At 38.9% G+C, this 26,217-nt stretch overlaps 1 protein-coding gene across 4 annotated transcripts; it reads right to left on the bottom strand.

Moving 5' to 3' along the window:
- TSGA13 (testis specific 13) lies at positions 1 to 25,531 on the bottom strand. Of its 4 annotated transcripts, none has more exons than XM_073650746.1 (8): positions 25,373 to 25,531; positions 22,857 to 23,037; positions 9,408 to 9,499; positions 9,062 to 9,150; positions 6,346 to 6,555; positions 5,790 to 5,857; positions 4,767 to 4,849; positions 1 to 358 (listed from the first exon to the last, which is right to left on the bottom strand). In XM_073650746.1, the coding sequence occupies exons 1-8, from the start codon at positions 25,431 to 25,433 to the stop codon at positions 174 to 176; spliced, it is 969 nt and encodes a 322-aa protein (XP_073506847.1). In that variant the 5' UTR covers positions 25,434 to 25,531; the 3' UTR covers positions 1 to 173. The 4 variants fall into 4 exon arrangements, with proteins under 4 accessions (XP_073506847.1, XP_073506846.1, XP_073506845.1 ...); XM_073650745.1 differs by having other exon boundaries at positions 5 to 358; positions 5,784 to 5,857; positions 25,373 to 25,529; XM_073650744.1 differs by having other exon boundaries at positions 7 to 358; positions 4,722 to 4,849; positions 25,373 to 25,528.
- Positions 25,532 to 26,217: the final 686 nt, after the last annotated feature.

The raw sequence follows: 26,217 nt of genomic DNA on the forward strand, positions 1-26,217 counted from the left end.
AAACTCCTGCATGCATACATCTGATGTTGGGACAAAATATAATGTGGATTTGACTTTACCTGCCCGGTACAATAACAGACTACAAGTAGCTTTTACTGAAGTAATAAAATTATATACTTCTCACTCTTTATTTCTGTTTACAGTATTTGTTGACGACACATTTATATAAGAAGTTAGTCTATGTTGTTGGCATAATTGGTACTGTTAACAATCCACTTTGTTGGTTGACCATGCCTAAAGTTTCCTCTTCCGGGCACTGTTATGGAAGGCCTGGAATCCATCAATGCTGTGTAAGTTAGGGATTCCCAAGAGTGAGCTGTGGTTGTAGGTTCTGTAATGCTGCTACCAGCTTCTGATTCTGCAAAGCAAAAAAAAATAAATAATTTTTTCTACTCGTAAACTGAATACCTGAGTCTTTGTGGTCCCATCAAAAGCAAAGTCTTGCTGTAGCAATATACTGTACACAGAATCCATTGTAGCTCCATCTGTAAAATAAATAGTAAGAACTAACTTCACCTTCTACTATATTTGGTACAGAGAATTGTAACATATCCCGCTAAAAAAAAAATCCCTTACACAGCTGTGTTGACAGAAAAATAAACTTGTGGCTCCTGGAAGAGGTTAATACACGCAGAATGAATTGTAAAATTTAGTGACAGATCGGTTTTAAATCACGAAATAAATCTTGTCCACAATTGTCATTAATGCTATGCAAATGACCATTCACAGTGGCTGACAGCATAATTATCTGCCCCCCCAAAATGCAATCTGTCTGGGTGAATGCAACCTAGCTTTTGCCACAAGCCCACTCCACTCTCTTTGCAGAAAATGCAGATCTTTCTCAGCTTTATGTGTAAGTGCTAAACTTTTGTCCATAATAAAGTATGTAAAACTTGAGGTAATGGCTAAAGAGGCAAGGAGGAAGAAATTGTGTTGTATGAATTAGATAAGAAAATTATTATGGCACCACCCAGTGTTTTTTTTTTTATTTTGTTTTGCTTTTTTTTTTCAGGCGGCTTTCATGGAATGTGTTGAATATATTAAAGGGAGCCTGTCCTGTACCCAAATGCTATTAACCTGCAGCTTTAGCGGTTCAATGTTGTCCGACTACCGGGAGGAAGTGTACTTTATTTCTCCCGAGAGCCCCAGCTTTCAGTCATAGTGGTGCGGATATAGTCACCTCTTAGTACACAGTTGAGTAGCGGCTGTTAGAATGGCCTGGCACTTTAACAGCTTGCTCCACAGCGCATTTGTGCAGAGCAAGTTATCAAAGTGCTTGGGCATGCCGACAGCCGATACTCACTGTGTTCCTCCCAGTAGCCATGCTTTCAGTAAGGTGGCCAGACAACATTGGAACACTAACCTGCAGGTACAGAATTCATTTGCGTTAGGGGACATGACAGGTTCCCTTAGGATTTTTTTAAGAAAAAGTCATACACTCAACTCTAAAAAACACAGTGGCTTATATCTGCCATTACTTTTATTGGGCAAAAAAACATGTGCTTAGACTTCTACGATGCAGGTGTGCTTGACACTTACCTTGTAGAAATCTATGGATATACAGTACAGACCAAAAGTTTGGACACACCTTCTCATTTAAAGATTTTTCTGTATTTTCATGACTTTGAAAATTGTACATTCACACTGAAGGCATCAAAACTATGAATTAACACATGTCGAATTATATACTTTACAAAAAAGTGTGAAACAACCGAAAATATGTCTTATATTCTAGGTTCTTCAAAGTAGCCACCTTTTGCTTTGATGACTGCTTTGCACACTCTTGTCATTCTCTTGATGAGCTTCAAGAGGTAGTCACCGGAAATGGTCTTCCAACAATCTTGAAGGAGTTCCCAGAGATGCTTAGCACTTGTTGGCCCTTTTGCCTTCACTCTGCGGTCCAGCTCACCCCAAACCATCTTGATTGGGTTCAGGTATGGTGACTGCGGAGGCCAGGTCATATGGCGTAGCATTCCAACACTCTCCTTTTGGTCAAATAGCTCTTACATAGCCTGGAGGTGTGTTTGGGGTCATTGTCCTGTTGAAAAATAAATGATGGTCCAACTAAACGCAAACCGGATGGAATAGCATGCCGCTGCAAGATGCTGTGGTAGCCATGCTGGTTCAGTATGCCTTCAATTTTGAATAAATCCCCAACAGTGTCACGAGCAAAGCACCCCCACAGCATCACACCTCCTCCTCCATGCTTCACGGTGGGAACCAGGCATGTAGAGTCCATCCGTTCACCTTTTCTGCGTTGCACAAAGACACAGTGGTTGGAACCAAAGATCTCAAATTTGGACTCATCAGACCAAAGCACAGATTTCCACTGGTCTAATGTCCATTCCTTGTGTTCTTTAGCCCAAACAAGTCTCTTCTGCTTGTTGCCTGTCCTTAGCAGTGGTTTCCTAGCAGCTATTTTACCATGAAGGCCTGCTGCACAAAGTCTCCTCTTAACAGTTGTTGTAGAGATGTGTCTGCTGATAGAACTCTGTGTGGCATTGACCTGGTCTCTAATCTGAGCTGCTGTTAACCTGCGATTTCTGAGGCTGGTGACTCGGATAAACTTATCCTCAGAAGCAGAGGTGACTCTTGGTCTTTCTTTCCTGGGGCGGTCCTCATGTGAGCCAGTTTCTTTGTAGCGCTTGATGGTTTTTGCAACTGCACTTGGGGACACTTTCAAAGTTTGCCCAATTTTTCGGACTGACTGACCTTAATTTCTTAAAGTAATGATGGCCACTCGTTTTTCTTTACTTAGCTGCTTTTTTCTTTCCATAATACAAATTCTAACAGTCTATTCAGTAGGACTATCAGCTGTGTATCCACCTGACTTCTGCACAACACAACTGATGGTCCCAACCCCATTTATAAGGCAAGAAATCCCACTTATTAAACCTGACAGGGCACACCTGTGAAGTGAAAACCATTTCCAGTGACTACCTCTTGAAGCTCATCAAGAGAATGCCAAGAGTGTGCAAAGCAGTCATCAAAGCAAAAGGTGGCTACTTTGAAGAACCTAAAATATAAGACATATTTTCAGTTATTTCACACTTTTTTGTTAAGTATATAATTCCACGTGTTAATTCATAGTTTTGATGCCTTCAGTGTGAATGTACAAATTTCAAAGTCGCGAAAATACATAAAAATCTTTAAATGAGAAGGTGTGTCCAAACTTTTGGTCTGTACTGTATATACCATGTTTTACGAGCAAATCTTAAATTGCACCAAATTTATTAGTGGATCATGTAATTTGATAAATCTGGAGCATCTTTATTGGCTTCACTTGGAAAGTGCTTGACAACTTGGTCACAGTATATAAATCCATGCAACCGGATTTAGTGTGACCAAAAGAATGGTAAAAAATAAATATTATACTTACCTTCTGATGGCCCCCGGTGTCCTTGTCTCGGCTTGCTGGCAGCTCGCGGTAGACTAAAGGACCTGTCGACGTCAGCGGTCGCGTGACCCATCCCATGACTAAATAACGTCACCGCAGGTCCTTGAGTCCACCGCAAGCTGCCGGCAAGCCGAGACAAGCACACCGGGGGCCATCAGAAGGTAAGTATAATATTTATTTTTTATTTTATTCTTTTTTTTACAGGTACTATGGTACCCGGGTCCGGAGGATAGTCTCCTCTTCTCCACACCCAGGTACCATCCGCACATTGAAACGCATGGAATCCGCATGTACAGATGCAGTGATGCTGATTCCATGTGTTCCAATGCAAGTCAATGGCGGCGAAAACGCAGAGCTTCCGCAAAATGATTGGTAGTGCTGCGGATTTTTCCACAATGATAATCCGCAGCTGAAATTTCCGCAGCATGTGCACAGCACATGCGGATTATCATTGGGGAACATGGCAGACCTTCTACCAAGCATTTTTTCAACGTTTCTGCAGTGGAATTGCCGCTGCGGAAACGCTTAAAAAACGCATAGTGGGCACACAGCCTTAAACATTTAATTGATACGTATGTCACATATGGCAGAATTCTGGCTCCTTTTTAAGACAAATGCACTGGATTTTTATGTTAGAGAACCTGTCACCAGGTCAAAATTAGTCAATTTAATTCCTGCTGCTTCTCTTGGCATTCCAGTGTTTTGTTTTTTTTTTTTTGTTTAAATTCACCATTTTGGATCTGGATATATGATCTTTTATTTAGTGCTAATTTTTATGGTCTTGGCCAAAAGACCGTTGCTTACAGGATTTTCCATGGGAATGTCTTACACTTGTACCTTGTAAAGACCATAAAATTAGTACAAAATTAAGAGGCCCATATCTCTAGAACCATAAGGTAGGTTAAAAAAAATAAAGAAAACTCAGGGGAGCAGAAAGTGGCCTCTTTTTACCTTGTGACAGGTCCACTTGATATTAGGTTGTACTTTGTTTTTCTATCTTAATTACTATGTCATATTTAGGAAGTTCTGTGCATGCTAAAAGGTAAAATGGTGGATATAATGAGGAGCAGCCTTTTATGTTTCTATGATTTTTTTTTATTGCTGATGCTCTCCGAGCTGTCTTGGAAAAGCATGATCCACTTTGTTGCAGCATAAGTCTTAAATGTATCCACCATATAAAGAGTTGAAGACTTGGTGAACCAAACTTTTGGCTTCCATTTTCACTTATCATCCCTTATCGGTTAGTTTGAGAGGTTTTATTTAAGTAAGAAAGAACAAAAACAGTGGAACTGGTAAACTAGTATTTATTTATTATGTTCATTACCATCTTTACTGGGCAGCTGGATGCATCTACTGGGATAGTCAGTACCTTCCAAGACTTGACTTTTTCTTATTCTGCAGCGGTTAGAAAATTCTCCTTTAAGTTTCTTACATGTATCTTCAGTAACAAATCTGGGAAACGGACACAATTATTAGCATTTTCCTTTCACTCCTGATTATAATTACTATTCGTCTACTGTGCAGTTAAATGCACTAAACTATATAAGTTGTATTTTTTTTTGTAACCGGTTCTCTAGAAACATAAGCAAAGAGATACAGGACAAATGGACTGACAGTGTTATTGATAATATGGAGAGTATAACAAATGTCTGATATAAACAATTCCTCACCCAGTAAAAATGAACCTTTATTAATACCATTAAAAAGGAATTTATCATAGAAACTTTCCCAGGCCAGATAACAAGTACATATAGTGGCATACACAAATAAATGATCTACCATTGTGCCATGTAAAGAGACAGGGGTTCAGGGATCGGGGGAGGGGGGCAAAAAGGGAGAAGACCAACTAATATGCTTACCCTGGACATTATACCCTATTCATCACCCTACTTGACCACGAAGGTTAGCACCCTAGATAAAGCACGCAAGTTATAGCGCCCCCGTTCACCGTCATCTTACCCTAGTAAACCCTAAGGAGTCCTGTACACTACAACCCCTAACACAGATGCAAGGGAGACAGAGAATCCAAAATCCTATACAATATGGTGACTTAGAAACAAGATATAGATAATATAGTGACTATGCCAAAAATTATGAATGTTCTGCTGTCAAGTGTATATTCCCAAAACAAACATTATTGGAGCTGCACAAAGCCTATGATACGTTCAATATAATAAAGTAAAGTGTCTGTGCATATAATAAAGGTGCTACACATGCTTAACACCACTTGTAGGGATATTCCTTAAGAGACCACATCAGGTACTGAATGTATAAATACAAATACAGCATGGCATAAGTCGTCACTTAATTGGGGAGATCACACATAGCTACCGGTATACCGGGACCTGGTAGCCGGAGATGGCTTAAAATAGACTTTAATACATACTCCAACCTGTAACTTTTCTTCCCAGCTTCTGTCAATTGTACTCTGAATGCGTTAATGTCCTTCTTATCGCTGCACTGCAAAAAAAAGATACAAAAAAATGTTTATATACGAGTTTAAAAAGGAATAAAATGCTATTATGGTTAAAAAATGCTTCATGGACTAGTTCAGATCTACAGCATTTATGTGACTAAATGTAATGTGAAGCTAACCGCCTTCCTACATAGTAGGACCGGTTTTACATTGGTTTACTATGATTCTTTGCCTCTTCCTTCACTCCATTCATTTCACCAGTCACAGTACTGCAGTACCAAAGAATGGCATCTACACAATGGAGTTATGGAGTTCAGGCTCTATACACCATGTGTTTCCGGTTGCCTTGAGCCTGCTAACAGTGGATCAGTTGGGTACTAGACCTCACTAATCTGATATTCATAACCTTTGCCAATATCAATATTATAGTACTGGATAACCCCTTTAAAACAGATCTACTAGCTTGAAGCGGACTTTCCAAAAGGCAATAAGAGTGAGCAGAAGTGAGATTGGTTTTAGAGCTAGTTCATACCTGGTTTTGGATGACTTCTTTGCAGAAGTACTGCATGGGTGACTCATTCTCTTGCCATTCAATAAAGTCAGTTAGAGGGTTGTTGCTCATGATAAGTACAGCTTTGTTCTGATTTATCTTAGATGCTCTGTACATTATCTCCAGTGTTCTCCTGAAATCTTGAATCTGATCCAGAAATTTTGAAGTTGGTATCTTAGCAAACAATGAGCACTATGATAAATAAAAAATTATATAATTACAAGTACATCTGGTTTGAAAGCTCAATCGGGTATGAAAGGCGCTGGTGGTGTTTCAATCCGTCAGAGTTGTGGTTTCTTTCTATAATGAAATCTATGATGAATATACAACCCCTGGCAAAAATTATGGAATCACCGGGCTCTGAGGATGTTCATTCAGTTGTTTAATGTTGTTGAAAAAAAGCAGATCACAATCATGGCACAAAACTAAAGTCATTTCAAATGGCAACTTTAGGGCTTTAAGAAACACTAAAAGAAATCAAGATTAAAAATGTGGTACTCAGTAAGGGTAATTTTTTTCAGACCAAGCAGAGGGAAAAAATTATGGAATCACTCAATTCAGAGGAAAAAATTATGGAATCACCCTGTAAATTTTTATTTCCAAAACTAACACCTGCATCAAATTAGATCTGCTCGTTAGTCTGCATCTAAAAAGGAGTGATCACACCTTGGAGAGCTGTTGCACCAAGCGGACTGACATGAATCATGGCTCCAACACGAGAGATGTCAATTGAAACAAAGGAGAGCATTATCAAACTCTTAAAAGAAGGTAAATCATCATGCAATGTTGCAAAAGATGTTGGTTGTTCACAGTCAGCTGTGTCTAAAATCTGGACCAAATACAAACAACATTGGAAGGTTGTTAAAGGCAAACATACTGGTAGACCAAGGAAGACTTAAAGCAATATGTCTCCAAAACAGGAAATGCACAACAAAACAAATGAGGAACGAATGGGAGGAAACTGGAGTCAATGTCTGTGACCGAACTGTAAGAAACCGCCTAAAGGAAATGGGATTTACATACAGAAAAGCTAAACATAAGCCATCATTAACACTTAAACAGAAAAAAACAAGGTTACAATGGTCTAAGGAAAAGCAATCGTGGACTGTGGATGACTGGATGAAAGTCATATTCAGTGATGAATCGCAAAATCTGCATTGGGCAAGCTGATGATGCTGGAACTTTTGTTTGATGCCCTTCCAATGAGATTTATAAAGATGACTGCATGAAGAGAATATGCAAATTTCCACAGTCATTGATGATATGGGGCTGCATGTCAGGTAAAGGCACTGGGGAGACGGCTGTCATTACATCTTCAATAAATGCCCAAGTTTACATTGATATTTTGGACAGTTTTCTTATCCCATCAATTGAAAGGATGTTTGGGGATGATTACATGATTTTTCAAGATGATAATGCATCCTGCCATAGAGCAAAAACTGTGAAAACATTCCTTGAAAGAAGACACATAAAGTTAATGTCATGGCCTGCAAATAGTCCGGATCTCAATCCAATTGAAAATCTTTGCTGGGAGTTGAAGAAAATGGTCCATGACAAGGCTCCAACCTGCAAAGCTGAACTGGCAACAGCAATCAGAGAATGTTGGAGCCAGATTGATGAAGAGTACTATTTGTCACTCATTAAGTCCATGCCTCAGAGACTGCAAGCTGTTATTAAAGCCAGAGGTGGTGCAACAAAATACTAGTGATGTATTGGAGTGTTCTTTTGTGTGTTTGTTTTTCATGATTCCATAATTTTTTCCTCAGAATTGAGTGATTCCATAATTTTTTCCCTCTGCTTGGTCTGAAAAAAATTACCCTTACTGAGTACCACCTTTTTAATCTTGATTTCTTTTAGTGTTTCTTAAAGCCCTAAAGTTGCCATTTGAAATTACTTAAGTTTTGTGCCATGTCTGTGATCTGCTTTTTCTCAACAACATTAAACAACTGAATGAACATCCTCCGAGCCCGGTGATTCCATAATTTTTGCCAGGGGTTGTATGAGCCTGAAAGCCTCCATAAACATTAGATGGCTGTCGGCAGAATGATGGTTTGGCTGATCATTCTGTCGGTAGTGATCTCTGCTGTCACTCCCATACACACGAACTCTCATTTGGCCAAGCTCTTGTGTTCACTATGAGACGATACGATCGACAGTCCAAAATTGAACATGCCGAATCGATATTTCATCTGACAAATTGTTCATTAGACTATTGGCCAACAGTAGTCTAATGAGAATGGGGGCTCAAGAGCACAGCCAGATGGTGTGGTCAATAGCCGCATGACTGTGAAACAAAATTGTGCAGCAGCTGGCCCTTGGGGTGAGCAGAGCTTTGGCTGTATATTGCCAGAATTACCTTTTATAATGTTAAAGCTATCTGACGATACACATGTGTATATACGGTATATACATAATATATTGGTATATAGTTTGCTGAAGCACCATGAAAACCTATATATGTTAATGTATAAAAAAAATATCAGGAATATCCAAACTTGTGGGAATATGTCTTTACTCTTTATACAATATGTTTGTATTATATGTTTTTAGTTCAGTCTGGAACGAAAGGAGAAAAACAAGTATGATTTTTTTTAAGTACATAGCCTAATGTGGACACAGAAAAAAGCAGCGTATTTGCTACTAGCTCCAAAATAACATAACACATAAAAAGTCTGATTTTCCACAAAATAACCATTACCTTTAGTGTACTTTGTGAAATGGTCATTTTTTGCAGTTGTGCTTCAGAATGCTCTCGAAGAAGTCTCCAGTAATCTTTTGCACTTTGACCTTGAAATATACAATGTGACTTTATTGTTTGAACACTGAATTTTTAAACTATTTGTTTTCTGTCATGAATGGATGTTCTCAACTGGAAAATGCACCCAACTGCAAAGCCAAACTAGGCCACATTTATACTAGTCTATTATTGTATTCCAGATTTTTTTTTTTTACAGAAAAATCTTTGGTTTTCTTATTAATTGTTTCTGGAACCAGTTATTTGCTTTTTGTAAGCTTACAATGGAAATAAAGATAATTGTTCTTACCAGGCTTCCTAACAAGCAAAGGTTGCCCTGACTTTACTGTAACTTCATAAGAAGAGTCAAGAAATTGTTGAGCCAATTGTTCACCGAGAAACCTGGAAAGAATTAGGTTACTGTAGAGCACATGTTTTGTCTGATATATTCCATTTTAGTTTTGTTTGAAGGGAATGTCATCAGAAAATCATTTATTTAAATACATTTAACACAAAAAAATAGTTTTAAATGGCAATGTTTTGTTTTGGATTTTTTTTCAAACTTTTTTTAAAAGGAAAATCTTGCAATTTTCACAGTAGGACTCTTAAGTTCCAGCTGTTTAAGAAATTCACATGGATATTAGCAGAAATGAACAAATTTAGACAATATCTTCTGTACTGAAGCATCATATGACCGTATGCAAAGGTTATTGTGAAGGGAGGGGAGCAGGGTTAGTGATATTATCTATTGTTATTGGGTTTGTGCAGAAAAAGGCATAATGAGAAAAGTTTCTGCCGGACAAATTCTTTGGATTAAGAGAGCAGCTGCTAAAATACCATTCCAAAGCAGTTAACAGGTATTTGAAGCTGTTGGTGCCTCTCGAGTTCCACGAACCCCAAGGTTGGCATCACGGTAGCTCAGTGGTTAGCACTGTTGCTTTGTAGCGCTGGGTTCAAATCCCATCAAGGAAAACATCTATAAGGAGTTTGTATGTTCTCCCAGTGTTTACATGGGTTTCTTCCGGGTTCTCTGGTTTCCTCCCACTCTCCAAAGACATAAAAACACATAAACCTACTATTCAGCCAATGCTAAACAGTGCTCACAAGCAAAAACAGTTGCAGTGGGCCTGGACACACATGAAGGCTAATTTTAAAACACTTTTGTTTATTGATGAGTGCCGTGCAACCCTAGATGGTCCAGATGGATTGAGCAGTCCCACCATGTCCCATCAAGGGTGCGACATTGGCAAGGAGGTGGTGGAATCATAGGGAGAGAGCTGGTAGGCCCCCTTAGGGTCCCTGAAGGTGTGAAAATTACCTCGGCAAAGTATATAGAGTTTCCGACTGACCACTTTCTTCCATGGTACAAAAAGAACATCCATGCCAGACGTAGAAAAATCATCTTCATCCATGACAATGCACCACCTCATGCTGCTAACGATACCTCTGAGTCATTGGCTGCTATGGGCATAAAAGGAGAGAAACTCATGCTTGGCCACCATCCTCCCCTGATCTCAACCCAATTGAGAATCTTTGGAGTATCCTGAAGAAAAAGATCTATAAGGGTGAGAGGCAGTTCACATGAAAACAGCACCTCTGAGAGGCTATTCTGACATCCTTCCATGAAATTCAAGCAGAAACTATCCAAAAACTCACAAGTTAAATGGAAGCAAGAATTGTGAAGGTGACATGAAAGAAGGGCTCTTACGTTAAGATGTAACTTGATTGAAAAATCTTTTGATTTCAGTAAATGTGACCAGTTAAAGCAGCAAATTCAACAAATAACGATTTTCAGTTCTTTACAACCTAAAAAAATTTTGGCATCTCTTTTGCACATAATAATTTGGAATATTTAGAGTTTTTTTAGTTGTGAAAAAAATATTGTTATCATTGGGAGGTTTGTCCAATAAAATTTGATTTCTACTCTAACGATTGATGAGTTGAATATTATACTTACTCATTTGTATTAACCATTTAGTAAAATCAGAGAAAAATAGTATTTGCGTAACAATTTGGAATGCAGTGAATCTTGGCTTTGATGATAAGGAATCTGCTGAAAAATTCCTGAAAGGACAGGAAGTAAGAGTCTAAAAAATCGCCAACGGCTAGTGTGAAAATTGCAAGATTACTCATTTTGAATTTTAGTAATGTAATATATTGTGATATAGAAAAAAACTTTGCCGAAATGTAAAAAAAAATACAATAGCATGCAAAACTTTTAGACAGGCCTGAAAAAAAATGCCACATAGTAAGAATGTGATCATAATAGAAGTGTTAATAGTTGTTTTTTTGTCAATTTACAAACTGCAAAGTGAATGAATAAAATAGAGAAATCTAAATCAAATTTGGTGTGCCCACCCTTTGCCTTCAAAACAGTATCAATTCTTCTATGTATACTTGCACACATTTTTTGAAAGAACACGATAGGAAGGTTATTCAAACATTTTGGAGAACTAATTTTTTAATCTTCTGTGGATGTAGGTTTGTGTAATTCCTTATATTTCTACAAGTAATATCACACATAGTCTTGTACTTTGGTGCCTAGGGCCCAAACTAACTGTTATGTGTTCGCTCCATTAAAGTTGAATGTCGACTGTAAAATACAGGTAGCTTATAGTATAATGTCCTCTCTGGCCCCCATACAGTATAGTGTTTTCCTATTTGGCCCCGTTACTGTATGATGTCCCACTCTTTGTCCCCCATACTGTATAATATCCTCCTCTTTAGCCTTTATATAGTATAATGTTCCTCTGATATGGTGTTCTTTACATGAAAATTATAAAAAATTAATGAAAAACTCCAAAAACTGTAACTGTCTGTGACCGGCTCACCTCCACCCCGGGTAATTTTCACCATCTGCGGCCTCATTTGTTATGTTCTGGCTTGGGGGCCTACCAGGGTATTTCCAAACAGACTTGATAATGTTGAGATCAGGGCTAAATTGGAATCACATAATCACCTACAGGACTCCTTGTTCTTCTTCACGATGAAGATAGTTCTTAATAACATTGGCTGATGGTATTGCATGATGGATTTGTTTCTGCTTGTTTTTTTCTCAGCATTGATGAAACCATTAATTCTGACCACATTCCATATTCCATTTGCATCCCCAAACTGAATCTCCATCATTCTTCACTGTTGCCTGCAGTCACTCAATTTTGGACCACTCTCAGCCCTTCACAGAACAAACTGCCTTATTTTACAAACAAATATTTCACACTTTGACTCATACGTCCATAGCATCTGCTGCCATTTTTCTACACCCCAGGTGTCATGTTTTTGTGTATAGTTGAGTCAATGGCCCATGTTTCCATATCGAAGGTATGACTTTTGGTAGCAATTCTTCCATGAAGAGCACTTCTTGACATTCTTCTCCAAACAGTAGACGAATGTAACTGAGTCCCAGAGGTTGCTGCCTGTTCTGGGCTAATGAAACTGCAGGGCATCTTCCAATTTTGAAAGTAAGTATGATGTGTCTTTCATTTTCAGCACTAATTTCTTTGGCACACCGCTGTCTCTACGGCCCTAAACATTGTCCATTTCTCAGTGCTTCTTCAAAAGAGTTTGTACAGCACATCTTGAAACCTCAGTCTGACTTTAAATTTTTGCTTTGGAGAGACATTGTGTATGTAGTATAACTACCTTGTGGCTTGTTGCTGAGCTCAATCTTTCTATGGTGTAATAACCTGTGACATTAAACTGTCTTCAAAAACCTCACCTTTTGTAGCAATGTTTTTTTCTTACCCAGTTTTAAAGGAGTTGTCTACCACTAGGACAACTCCTTCTCAATCTGAGGTGTCGGCACTCGCATTCCCGGGGTTCACGTGAGGTTGTTGCGTCAAGTGAGCACTGTGCCCAGTCACCACCGGCTTCACTGGCCCCTTCTTCAGACTTTTCAAGCGTCAGCGGGAAGTCAGGGCTGCGGCTGCTCTCTGACATCCTCTTGTTGTTTGATCTATCCGAAGGCGAAGACAGTTAAGCCAGTGCTGATTGGGCGCAGGGATCATGTGACATTACAATGTGACTTGAGCCCTGACTGATGGCACCAGTAATTGTGCCTCCACAGTAGGTGAGTATGTGTTTTTACAGTGGCAAACATACAGATTGAGAAGGGGTTGTCTGAGTAGTGGACAACTTCTTTAAGCCTCCTTCACAGCAGTGTCTGTTTCAGTTAATTGCTGTGTTTCAACCTACTTATGAAAATGATGATCATTATCGCCTATTGGCTATTACTAGTTACTCATATATTTGAGTAAAATCCTACAAAATCTTTGACTTTGTGCAAATGTATCGGAAAGAATTGATGCTGCTTTGAAGGCAAAGATGGGTTACACTACATATGGATTTGATGTAGATTTCTCTTTTGTTCATTTACTTTGCATTCTGATAATTGGTAAAAATAAACTTTTAACACTTCTATTTTTTTAAAGCATTCTTATTTTGCTGCATTTGTTCCATACCTGCCTAAAACTTTGGCACAGTACTATACATGTAACACAAAACCTCTGTTTGCAGAATATATATCAGTATATTTGCATGTTTTTTGCCAGCTTACTGCAAAATATAAAAAGTTATCTATTACAAGAAATAGCTCAATAATTGATTAATATTTCTAATAACTTTTCAAATTTTTTTTCAGACGTACCAGACTAACCTCTTATCTCTCTGATATCAACAAAACAATAAGTGAGTAAACTTATAGCGTTTACTTTATCCACACAACTCTATTTGTAGATAACCACTTTCCAAAAGGCGCCTTACTTCCTAAAGTTAGGATGATGAATGATTCGGAAGCTTTGGGAATATATATTTAACACTGGCAAAGAAATTTAAATAAGATAGAAGTACATATTAATTGATACACATTAGATTAAAGATAGAGTGGTTCAAAAATATTTTTTTATATTTTAAAAGTATTTTTTCACCCCAAAATGTTAGAAAGCCATTAAGAAAATATCTTTCATAATAAAGTTAAGGTCCAGCTCTACCAATCCAGATTGGAATTGCCACTTCAATTATACCGACTCTTGTAGTATTAGAATTTAAAAGGAAGGGAATAAGAAAGGAAAAGAGTGTGTCTAATATAAATTTTTAATTAGAAAATTATTAAAATTGATAATTAAAATATTCCTCATACAAATACATCCTTTGCGGATGTATGTAAGATCACAGATGCTAAAGTCAATGTATAAAGGACTGTGATCCAATAAATTTAGATGAGATCCAAAATAATTTATCAATCAAAAGAAACCTGACTCTTGTCCCTTATAAATTGTAGGTCAGGTATTTTATTTTCATATATGGAAAGCCATGGAGCTGATCACATTGGGAGTCACTATTTAATAACTTTTATGACTCCTTAAAAGTTAGTTGATACAGTGTATGACTGACATACAGATCCTTATGGATATATTTCATCCAGAAGTATAGGATACTGTATCTATATATTGAATTTAGCAGCCAAAACTCAAACTCATGCAGTCATAAAGTATCTTATGTCAATTTATATAGTCCTGTTTGATGTGATCATAAGTAATTAATAGCTTGATGTTAACCTGCATGCTGTAAAATAGACCATTTTTTGTAAGAGAGCAGCTCCACTTCATTACATGTGTCCAGCCGATGACAAACAGTAGGTGCGGTTCACATTGACAATCCTACATGCAGTTGTGCTGTTAGGATCGCAAGTGAAAGTTAAAGTCTGCCACCCTAGGTGTTTCTATGCTGGGCACACAATTAGGCAATCCGCACGATCAGTATCAGTGCGGACCCCCACAGAGGCCACCCAAGTGTCCAAGCCGGCTAAGAAAGACCCACCACGTGCAGCAAGGTACTGCTCGCACTATGCCTGCGAGCGGGCAGCAATTCAAGCTCCGTGGTGTCGCCAGCTGATCCAGCCTATAAATCAAAGGCTGTCAGTACTAGAGCAGAGCTAGCTTACTCATAAGGTCATACAGCGTATATTTGTTGCATCAGCTGCATTAGATTCCCATATTTATTAATTGTTTGTATTGATCACCATCTAACTAATGTCCCTGACGCGCGTATCGCCGGAATACAGGCTTTTTCTAAGGGCAAGGTCGGCCCAATCTGCAGGATATTTATACACCCTGTCATGACTGACAGGTGGATCAACCAATCACATTATATATTTTTCAAAAATACTTTTTTGGGGATTCAGAAATAAATAGTCTTTTCTCCATCATGTCCTCCGAATAATGGTTTCCTATTGCTGAAAGTTTATGACAGAGGGCACATTATAACAGATTTTGACCAAAATTCCAGTCCACATTATATTCAAATATAGAAACTCATGCCATCACAATCCATCCATTATTACTTATTATGGGCAAGTTGTGCACCTACAATGTATATACGTACACATTCCATCACCCAGAATATAACTTATGACTAGCATGAATTCCACGTTTTCAGCAAATACTCTATAATTATACCCTAGGATTTTATAGGAAATAGCCAAAGTATAAATTCTCGTTTAGGCCATGGGGACTAACACTATTATTCCTAAAGATCCATTCCCTCTCCTTCCTTAGGAGTGCAAGGTCTAGATCCCCTCCCCTAATGTTCAGTTTGATTTGGCACATTGCCCATCTTCGAAGTTCTCTCCAACGCATTCCGTGCTTGTCCTTGAAAGGTCTCGCAATCAGAGTGGGAGCAAATGTTTTATTCCATTCACGACTGGTCTGTTCGTCTTTGTCAAAATTAATAATACTTCTGATGTGCTCTCTTATGCGGGTTTTTAAATCCCGCATTGTCTTCCCTACATATCTTAATGCACATGTGCATTCCAGACAGTATACAACCCCCATCGAATTGCAATTGAGATGTTGATAAAGGCAGAAGATTTCTCCAAAGGCTTCAGTAAATGATTTTTTTGGAATCAAAATCTGACATGCCCTACACATTTTGCGAGGAAAAAATCCGGGATCTTTTGTTACTAGTGATGTTTCCGTACGTTTAAAGTGACTGGACACCAGGAGATTGGACATCGATATTGTCTTCCTATAGCCGGACGAGGCTTGTGATGTTAGACATTTTTCAAGATCACTGTACGATCTGAGAACATCCCAGTGTCTATTTAAAATAGTCAGCATCTCCTGCCAGTCCTCATGATAGTCCGTAATGTATCTGATTTTGTCACTCAAATTCTTGTCCCGTTTTTTGGGGACTAATAATTCATTTCTGTCAGTCCTCATAGCTATGTTATAGGCTCTTTTGATTGTCCTTTCAGAATAGTGTCTCTCCGGGAGTCTCAATTTGAGCTCCTGTGCTCTCACCTTGAAACTCTCAAACGTGGAGCAATTCCGATGTAATTGTAGAAATTCTACTTTAGGGATGGCCCTAATTGTTGTGATAGAATGGGCACTTTCAGCGTCAAGAATGCTATTAGTCGCTGTATCCTTCCGATATAAGTCCGTCTGTATCATATTCTCTGCATCCCTAAATATTATGATATCCAAAAATGGTATACAGTCCCTATTATAGCAGAGGGTTAGCATCAAATTAAGATGGTTATTGTTAACAGTGTCAATGAAATCCACGAGATCTTTCTAAGTGCCTTTCCAAATCAATAGCACGTCATCTATGTAACGTTTCCACGTTACAATGCAATCAATAAATGATGACATGTCCTCAGCAAAAACTATCTCCTCCTCCCACCATCCCGAATATAAATTTGCAAAGGTGGGCGCGATGGCCGCCCCCATCGCTGTCCCACACGTTTGAAGGTAGAAGCGGCCGTCAAAGAGGAAATAATTCCTCTTTAAAATTAATTTGAGGAGATTTAGGATAAATTCCTTATGTGGCAGACTGTAAATGTCATTTTTATTAAGAAAAAATTCTACCGCCTTACAACCCCTCTCCTGATCTATGCTGGTGTTGAGACTTTCTACATCACAGGTCACAAGTAATTCCTGCTGGTCTAGTTTGTATCCTTGTAACTCCTTTAACACCTGCATAGTGTCTCTGGTATAGGAGGGAGATCATAAACATATCCTCTTAATTCTTGGTCTAGCCACTGATTGGCCTTTTCCGTAAGATTTCCTATACCAGAGACAATTGGTTTCCCAGGTGGATTCTCAAAATTCTTATGGACCTTCGGGAGCATGTATAAGGTCGCCACCCTCGGACTTTTGATCATCAAAAAATCTTTTTCTCTCTTGGTTATGGCTCCTCTCTCAAATCCCTGAAGGACAAGCTCTTTATATTCATCCAAAAATTGAGTTGTGGGATCACTCTAGAGGGGTCTGTAGCACTCCCTATTGATAAGTTGCTTCTTTGATTCTGCTAAGTATTTCTCCTTTGGCCAAATCACAATATTGCCCCACTTGTCACTAGATTTAAAAATTACATCATCCCACTGCTTCATGATATTGATGGTCTGCCTTTCCTCTTATTCAGTGTGTGGTCTCATTATTTTCTCAGGTAGGGGTAAAACATCTTTCGTGACCATATCAACAAATGTCTTAACAGCAGGGCTAGTATGTAGGGGGGGGGCATATTAGTTGACTTAGGTTTCAAAATTTTCTTTCTCTATTTCATCCTACTTTTATCACCCGTATCTATCCCCTCTTCCGGGATGTCATCATTCAGTTCTTCTAAAATTTGCATTGCTCGGGATTCTTGACTTGATGGATTCAAGAGGTCTCCTTTATTTTGTTTAAATCAGTATTTATTCTGTCCTGAAAAAATCTTTCTAAAGATAAGCTTCCGTCCAAACAGATGCAAGTCTTTAATAACATTGAATTTATTTAAACGTGTTGTAAAAAAAAAAATTGAAACCCTTTTTGAGAATATTAGTCTGGGCACCAGTCATTACATGTTGGGAGAGATTGATGATCCTCAATGAATGAGTCTCATTTGCATCTTGCCTTATCATTTCTTTCTGCCCCTGTGTTTGTTCGACCCCCTGAATTCCCATCGGCCTCTGTTCCGTAAAAAAGGAAATGAGGGATTGATGTTATTGTCCTCAACATCAGTTCGCCTCTCTCTCTAGGAAGGCTGTTCGGAGTCAGATTCCGAGACATTGCTGCTCTCCGCATCAGTTCCGGAAAAATCTTGTCTATATCCTTCCTGTCTTCTAGTAGGGGGCTTTTTAATCTGTTGTGACAGATTTTTATTCCAACTATAAATCTGACCCTTAGAATTATCCAACTTATCTCTCAGATATTTTCTCCTTTTTTGTGTTTTAATTTTGACCTCTACTTTATCAATATATTGAAGAGTTTGTTTAAGGCCCTCTTCAAATCCTGATTTACCCTCTATTGCCTCTATCTTGGGGGTTACATCTTCAAGTTCTCTCTCTAATTTTTCTATCACATATGTTTCATCCTCAGCCAAAATCCTCATTAATTTCCTTGAGCACTCAGTTAGGGTGACCTCCCATTTCTCTTTTATATTGGGTCTACTAAGGTCATATGAAGGAAAAATGGAGACCCGTAAGCCTCTTGAGATTAGTCCTTGTTCTAAATACTGTTCAAGACTAGATTTTGTCCAGATTGCTTGCATATGTTTAATTTGCATGCCCCTAAATTTCTTTAGGAGATCATCCATTCCTAAACCATCTCCCGGGATATCTCCTCCCATATGGGATTCCTCATTGAATACCGTTTTCATGTCATCTTTCTGACGAGCAAGTCTTGTTTGTAATTGAAATAAAGTTTAGATGTAGCCATAATAATGTTTGATTTTCACTGCGATGTCACTAATCCCCAAAGTGATCTTCCAAAAATTATACTGATAAACTATATTGCAGTAGAAGAGTTGTAGTATTAGCAGTAGTAAATCGGGTGAGAAACCGTATAGTAGTCTGTATCCATAAAATACACATAATCAAGGAGCAAGAGTTAAATAATTACGAGGTTAAGCAGGAGAAAGATCTTTCATTTGATCTGGATCACTGGCAGTTACAACGAAAGTAGCATCAATGTCAGGGAAATAATAAGAATAGATTGTTCCTCATCTAACGGCTGTGATACCGACATAAACTTTTATGGAACTATAAATTCTATTGCCATTAATTGGCTTTTAAAATGACGAAGTGTTAGGATGGGAAAAAACTTAGACAAGGCATCTTATAAATCACATTAGCTTGGACGGATATATAACCACTACAAAAATCGAATTCACTATTAATTGATGATTCTATTTTGCAGAAGGCATCAAGAAATAAGTAGTATTGAAAGAAAATGTTCAAAATGTAGTCATGTATTTGAATGACTATTTGCATTAACATGTGGTGCTCAGATCATTACATCCTCAGAGATAACACTTATAGGGCCTGATTCATTGAAACCAGAATTGTTCACGCTGGTCGTAATGAGGGGGAGTGCTGCTGCCTCTTCCTGAATCTGCTGCGTCTGACAAATGGTGTGTGCCTCCGTCAGAAATCTTACTCCAGTCTGGCATAGGGAATGCTACAGCTCGTCATGAATTCCATTTCGGCAGAGCTGGGAGACACTGGAGCAAAAATACCAAAACTAGCAAAATTTAGGTGCAACTCCAAGTTGCGCCTAAATTTTGTGACTTTTCAAAGCTTTTACTTCAGAATTCTTGCTTGAAAGCTTTGATGAATCGGGCCCAAACAGTTATAATGTTAACCCCTTTCTGATGTGATCAGCAATAGTACATCGCACTGGCCTGGGCCTATTAGACCAGGTACGCACTATTATGCATCACGGGATCGCGCCCGCACACAAGCGGTGCGGGGGGATCGCCGCTGGGTGTCAGCTGATTGTCACAGCTGACACCCAGTGCTATGTGCCAGGAGCAGTCCTGCACCGCTTCCAGCACATTAACCCCCAAAATGCTGCGATCAAAGTCGATCGCAGCATTCCCGGAGCAAGGGGAGGTAAGGTCTGCTTACTTACCTCTTCTCCGGCATCCCGCGATATCTGTGCCGGGTCCCGGTGGTTGTCATGGCGACCCGATGTCGTCATGACGACATCTGGGTCACCAGACAGCAGGAAATTAGCTAGATCGTGCTCAGTGTACGGTCTAACTAACTTGTGTGTGCAACGCTGCAGCCTGCATAGCATAGAGATGCCGCTGCAGCATGTCTATGCTATGCAAGCGATCTGGGTTAAAAAGTGAAAGTCCCATAGTGGGACAAAGTGTAAAAGTAAAAAAAAATTCAGAACGTGAAAAAAAAAAATTGTAAAAATATTTTAAAAAAATGAAAAAATAATCCCCCCAAAAAATATATACAGTATACTGTACCCATACATAAATATTATTATGAAAAAAAAACAAAAGCAATAAAAGTACACATATTTGGTATCGCCGCGTCCGGAACGACCTGACCTATAAAACTGTCCCACTAGTTAACCCCTTTAGCGAACATGGTAAAAAAAGAAATAAAAAACTAAGCAAAAAACAATGCTTAATCATCATACTGCCAAACAAAAAATGGAATAAAACGTGATCAGGCTGCCGTACAGCTCCATCAGCCAAAAAATAAAAAAGCTATAGCTCTCAGAATAAAGCGATATAAAAAAATAATTTTTTCTATAAAATAATTTTTATTGTTTAAAAGCACCAAAACATAAAAAAGATATAAATGTGGTACCGCTGTAAACGTATTGACCCGAAGAATAAAGCATAAAAATAAATTAAAAAAAAATTCCAGAATTGCTGTTTTTTGTTTATTCTGCCTCCCAAAAATTGGAATAGAAAGTGATCAAAAAATGTCACGTGCCTGAAAATGGTACTAATAAAAACGTCATCTTGTCCCACAAAAAACAAGCTATCACATGACTCTGTAGGCCGAAATATGAAAAAATTATAGCTCTCAAAATGTGGCGATGCAAAAGCTAATCTTTGCAAAAAGAATGTTTTTTTTAGTGTGTGATAGCTGTCAATCATAAAAACCTGATATGAATCTGATATCGCTGTAATCGCACCTACCCAAAGAATAAAGTCGTCTAATCACTTATACCGCACGAGGAACGGCGTAAAGAAAACTCTAGGGTTAGGGCTAGGGTTAGACTAGGGTTATGGTTGTGCTAGGGTTACGGTTAGGGTTGAGCTAGTGTTAGGGTTGTGCTAGGGTTAGGGTTGTGCTAGGGTTAGGCTTGTGCTAGGGTTAGGCTTGTGCTAGGGTTAGGCTTGTGCTAGGGTTAGGCTTGTGCTAGGGTTGTGCTAGGGTTAGGGTTGTGATAGGGTTGTGCTAGGGTTAGGGTTGGGCTCGATTTAGGGTTTTGCTAGAGTTAGGGTTGGACTAGGGCTGGGGTTAGGGTTGTGTTAGGGTTGTGCTAGGGTTAGGGTTGGGCTAGGGTTAGGGTTGGGGATAAGATTGTGTTGGGTTGGGATTTTTTCAAAAGTAAAAAAAAAAATGACGATATGGCGACTAGTGTTGAGCACAAGTGCTCGTTACTTGAGTTTGCATCGGGAGCTCGGGTATGCACCGAGTATCGTGGGTGCTCAAGTGACATGCTTGAATCTCTGCCCCATATGTTTTGCAGCTGTTATACAGCCAAAAAAACCTCGCGGGGATTGCCTGCCATGCACTAGCAATCACCGCATGTTTTTATTTGGGTGTCTAATAACCGTGAAAGAGGCGGGGCGGGCACTCGAGCATGTCACCCGTGATACTTGGAGCATACCCGAGAACCTGATGCAAACTCAAGCAGCAAGCACTTGCGCTCAAGACTAATGACAACTTATTCAATGGCCTAATGTTATCAAATTCTGTGTCATACCTCTGGGTTCAAAATGTTCACTATACCCCTAGATAACATCCTTGAGGGGTGTAGTTTCTAAAATGGGGTCACTTGGGGGGGGGGTTTCACTGTTTAGGCACATCTGGGGCTCCCCAAATGCAACATGGCGTCCACTAATTATTCAAGCAAATTTTACATTCAAAAAGTCAAATGGCACTCCTTCCCTTCCAAACCCTGCCGTGCGCCCAAACAGTGGTTTTCCCTCACATATGGGGTATCGGCATATTCAGGAGGAATTGCACAACAAATGTTTGGGTCCATTTTTTCCTGATACCCTTGCGAAAATAAAAAATTGGGGTCTAAAGTAACATTTTTGTGAAAAAAGTTAAATGTTCATTTTTTTCTTCCACATTCCAAAAATTCCTGTGAAGCACTTGAAGGGTTAATAAACTTCTTGAATGTGGTTTTTAGCACCTTGAGAGGTGCAGTTTTTATAATGGTGTCACTTTTGGGTATTTTCTGTCATAAAGGCCCATCAAAGTCACTTCAAATGTGATGTGGTCCCTAAGATAATGGTTTTGTAAATTTTGTTGGAAAAATGAGAAATCGCTGGTCAACTTTTAACCCTTCTAACTTCCTAACAAAATAAAATTTTGGTTCCAAAATTGTGCTGATGTAAAGTAGACATGTGGGAAATGTTATTTATTTACTCTTTTGTGTGACATATCTCTCTGATTTAAGGGCATGAAAATTCAAATTTTGAAAATTGCGAATTTTTTTGCCAAATTTATGATTATTTCACAAATAAACACAAGTCATATTGAAGAAATTTTACCACTATCATGAAGTACAATACGTCACAAAAAAAACAGTCTCAGAATCAGTGGGATCTGTTGAAGCGTTCCAGAGTTATAACCTCATAAAGTGACAGTGGTCAGAATTGTAAAAATTGGCCTGGTCATTAACGTGCAAACCACCCTCGGGGTGTGTGTGTGGGGGGGTTAACACAGCTTTTACTTCAAAATCAGCTTTTTCGGTATGGTACATTGACAAGGTTTGTGAGTTTTACATTTACTCACTTTTGTAGATGTAGAACATGAGGTTCTAAAACAGGCCACTCTTCCACCACTTCATCTTTTCCACTTTGAACTGTACCATCTTCATCTTCAGTAGTTGAACAAAGCGTTTCCTGTTCTTTTTCCAACATGCTATCCAAAGTATATGATGAATCCCTATTTGCCATGTCAACACTGAAGGTTCCTAGGCCAGAATGTGCACATATCAGTCACTGACATACTTAAAGGGAATCTGTCACCCCCTGGGACTTATCTGACCTCCTAATATGGGCATACAGGTGATAGAAATGTAAATCTATTCATACCTGTATGCCTCATATTAGAGGTCTTGTTGCTGTGAAATTTATTTTTATTCATTCAGGTTTCTGATGTGTTCCAGTCTCGGTGCCCCGACGAAATTCCCGCCTCCTGTGTGAGTTATAATGTTTCCCTCCTCCCCTGCACATCACAGTGCCTTGTGACGTGTAGTTGTGGCGGCCAAATCCTGCACCTGCGCACTTCACTTTTTGCGCAAGGTGCACTTCTTCCTCCCGTTTATATTCATTGTAGAGCAGGGATCTTTCGCAGAGGTGCCAGGAAGTCACAGTGACTCGCCGGCGCCTACGGACAAGATCCCTGCAGTACAATGACCAAATATAGGAGGAAAAAGTGCTCCTTCTGTAAAAAGTGAAGTGCGGGATTTGGCCACCGCAAATGCATGTCACAGGGCACTGTGATGTGCAGGGGAGGGGGGAAACATTATAATATACACAGGAGGCAGGGATTTCTTCTGGGCCCAGGGCCGGCAAGCCATCAGAAACTTGTATGAAGAAACCAAAATTTCACACCAACAAGACCTCTAATATGAGGCATACAGGTAGGAATAGATTTACAAGTGAAGTCATCACGTGACGACATTATCGGACTTTACTCCTCTGGTCAGACCTCATCTGGACTACTGTGTCCAGTTTTGGGCACCACATTTTAAAAAAGACATTGAAAAACTGGAGCAAGTTCAGAGAAGAGCGACCAGAATGGTGACCGGTCTGCATACCATGTCTTATGAGGAACGGTTACAGGATTTGGGAATGTTTAGCTTGCAAAAAAAGAAGACTGAGAGGAGACTTAATAGCTGTCTACAAATATCTCAAGGGCTGTCACATTGTAGAAGGATCATCTTTATTCTCATTTGCACAAGGAAAGACTAGAAGCAATGGGATGAAACTGAATGGGAGGAGACACAGATTAGATATTAGAAAAAACTTTTTGACAGTTAGGGTGATCAATGAGTGGAACAGGCTGCCGCGAGAGGTGGTGAGTTCCCCTTCAATGGACGTCTTCAAACAGAGGCTGGACAGATATCTGTCTGAGATGATTTAGTGAATCCTGCTTTGAGCAGGGGGTTGGACCAGATGACCCAGAAGGTCCCCTCCAACTCTACCATTCTATGATTCTATGATTCTACATTTCTATCACCTGTATGCCCATATTAGTAAGTCAGGTAAGTCGCAGGGGGGGACAGATTCCCTTTAAGGTGCAAATGCCAAACCTAATTGTGCCAAAATGTCCCCTGTAAACACTCTTTAAAGGCAGCTGTTTGAAGTACATGAAAATACCTGCAAAATAACTTGGTCGGCAGCAGAAATTGTATATGCTGGAAGTATATATATCAACATGTTTGGCAATCAGTTGAACTCTATGGATTTGTGTTTACCTTCAGCCTTATAGACTATGAAACCATTGTGCCTGGCAGTTTACAAACAACTGTCTGTCCCGTCCCGACTACCAGCAGTTTGCCATGGATATTGTTCATGAAATCCCTGATGGACAACTGTTATCGCTCAGGGAAACATCATTTGATCATACGGCTAATGCAGTCTGCATCCACCAGAGCAAAGACTGCTCTTGCTTAGTAACTTTCCACTGTGAGTTATAGAGAAGGGTCCTGACCAGGATCTTCCACTCCACTGTATATGGACTACATTTGTCTAGAGGACACCATAGCTTTAAAAACGTTTTAAAATGTTTGCTAAATTTTAACATGTTTAACATATAGAATTACAAATCTGCAATATACTTTAATTTTGGTTCAGTCCCTAAGAGGCTGTCAGTTTTAATTTGGAAACTACTCTCATTTACATTTGCCTATTTGTATGTATAAGTTTATATAAACATAACTTAAGTAAAAAAAAATCCAAGTCCTGGTCCTTGAAATCAGCACTTGGTATTTCAATTATAATATAAAGTACTACATAATAGTTCAATTACATGAGCTATAGCTTCAATCAAAGACCTTTGAATTATTAAAAAAGCACATTTTCAAATACAAAAGTAATTATTGGCATAACTAAATATAATTGGTTACCCATATTACAATCTTTATATGAGGGGCAGCAATCTCTCAGCTCTGAGTGCAGGTTTGTAACAATAAAGATTGGTTGTATCTATCCTATATCTATCCTAGAGGCAATTTCAGTCACATCTATTTATTCTTTATACTGGTTTTATTTGTAAAAATTGAGAAATAAAACTATACTTACTGTCAAGTTCCGAGGAAAATTTAATTGCTGTCTTTATGGCAACACAATAAGTGAAATACATCTCGGTGTTGTGTCTCACTGAGATATAAAAAGCGCAGTCTCAAAATATGTCATTGATGGATGGATGTCAGGGCCCTGCCAATGTTTGCTCAGAAAGTGCCACGCATACAAAGACATTTGTGCTTTGCCCGGGTTGTGGTTTATTGAACTGTGAAACAAATGCATCAACATAGCAACTTCAGTGAATAGGCTTCCAAAAATCATCTCCATTCTGCATAGCCATGTGTTAAGGCCACTTTATTTTAAGTCACAGGTAAATATATTAAATCTTCACTCTGTACTTTGCCAGATATATTACAGTTTGATCAATACCCTGTAAGCCTATTTTATGCATGACATGACAAGAATTAGTGGCTCTACTGGTTAAGGTTCATTGGATGGTTTTCATATTCCTGTTTAAATGGAATGTGTCATCAGAGAATGACCTGTCAAGATTTCATGTTATATTTATTTTTTCTTACTTTGATATTTTTTTCTTGTTTTCCAAACCACTTATTGGAGCAGTTCTAACTCTAATTTAAAAGTTTCTGGGATTCATTTTACGGCCGGTGAGGACCAAGAAAATGCACAGATGTGTGATTTCCAAGATACTCCACTCAAGGAATGAAGATCACGTTTATTTATACTGTTAAGAATTTGGAGCATTCCATGCATAAAAGTAGGCATTTCTTACATGATGGTAAATAGCAGAATACCTAGCTGTGTAATAAGTAAAGACACTCCCTGCATCTGCCCAGCTGAGTCACACCCCTGAGCAGTTTCAGTGAGTTCTCGTGAGCATTACC

This window comes from Phyllobates terribilis, unplaced genomic scaffold, assembly GCF_046119375.1.
Source record: "Phyllobates terribilis strain yellow unplaced genomic scaffold, ASM4611937v1 Scaffold_11__3_contigs__length_659146591, whole genome shotgun sequence".
NCBI lineage: Eukaryota > Metazoa > Chordata > Amphibia > Anura > Dendrobatidae > Phyllobates > Phyllobates terribilis.

Excerpts from the sequence above, each read along its gene's own strand:
- TSGA13 (XM_073650741.1), bottom strand. The coding sequence starts at position 25,433 with ATGTATTTCACTTATTGTGTTGCCATAAAGACAGCAATTAAATTTTCC. Across the intron at positions 9,500-22,856 it reads CATGTTCTACATCTACAAAA|GTTTCTCGGTGAACAATTGG; the intron begins GTGAGTAAATGT and ends AATTCTTTCCAG. Across the intron at positions 6,556-9,061 it reads TTTCACAAAGTACACTAAAG|TGCTCATTGTTTGCTAAGAT; the intron begins GTAATGGTTATT and ends TATTTATCATAG.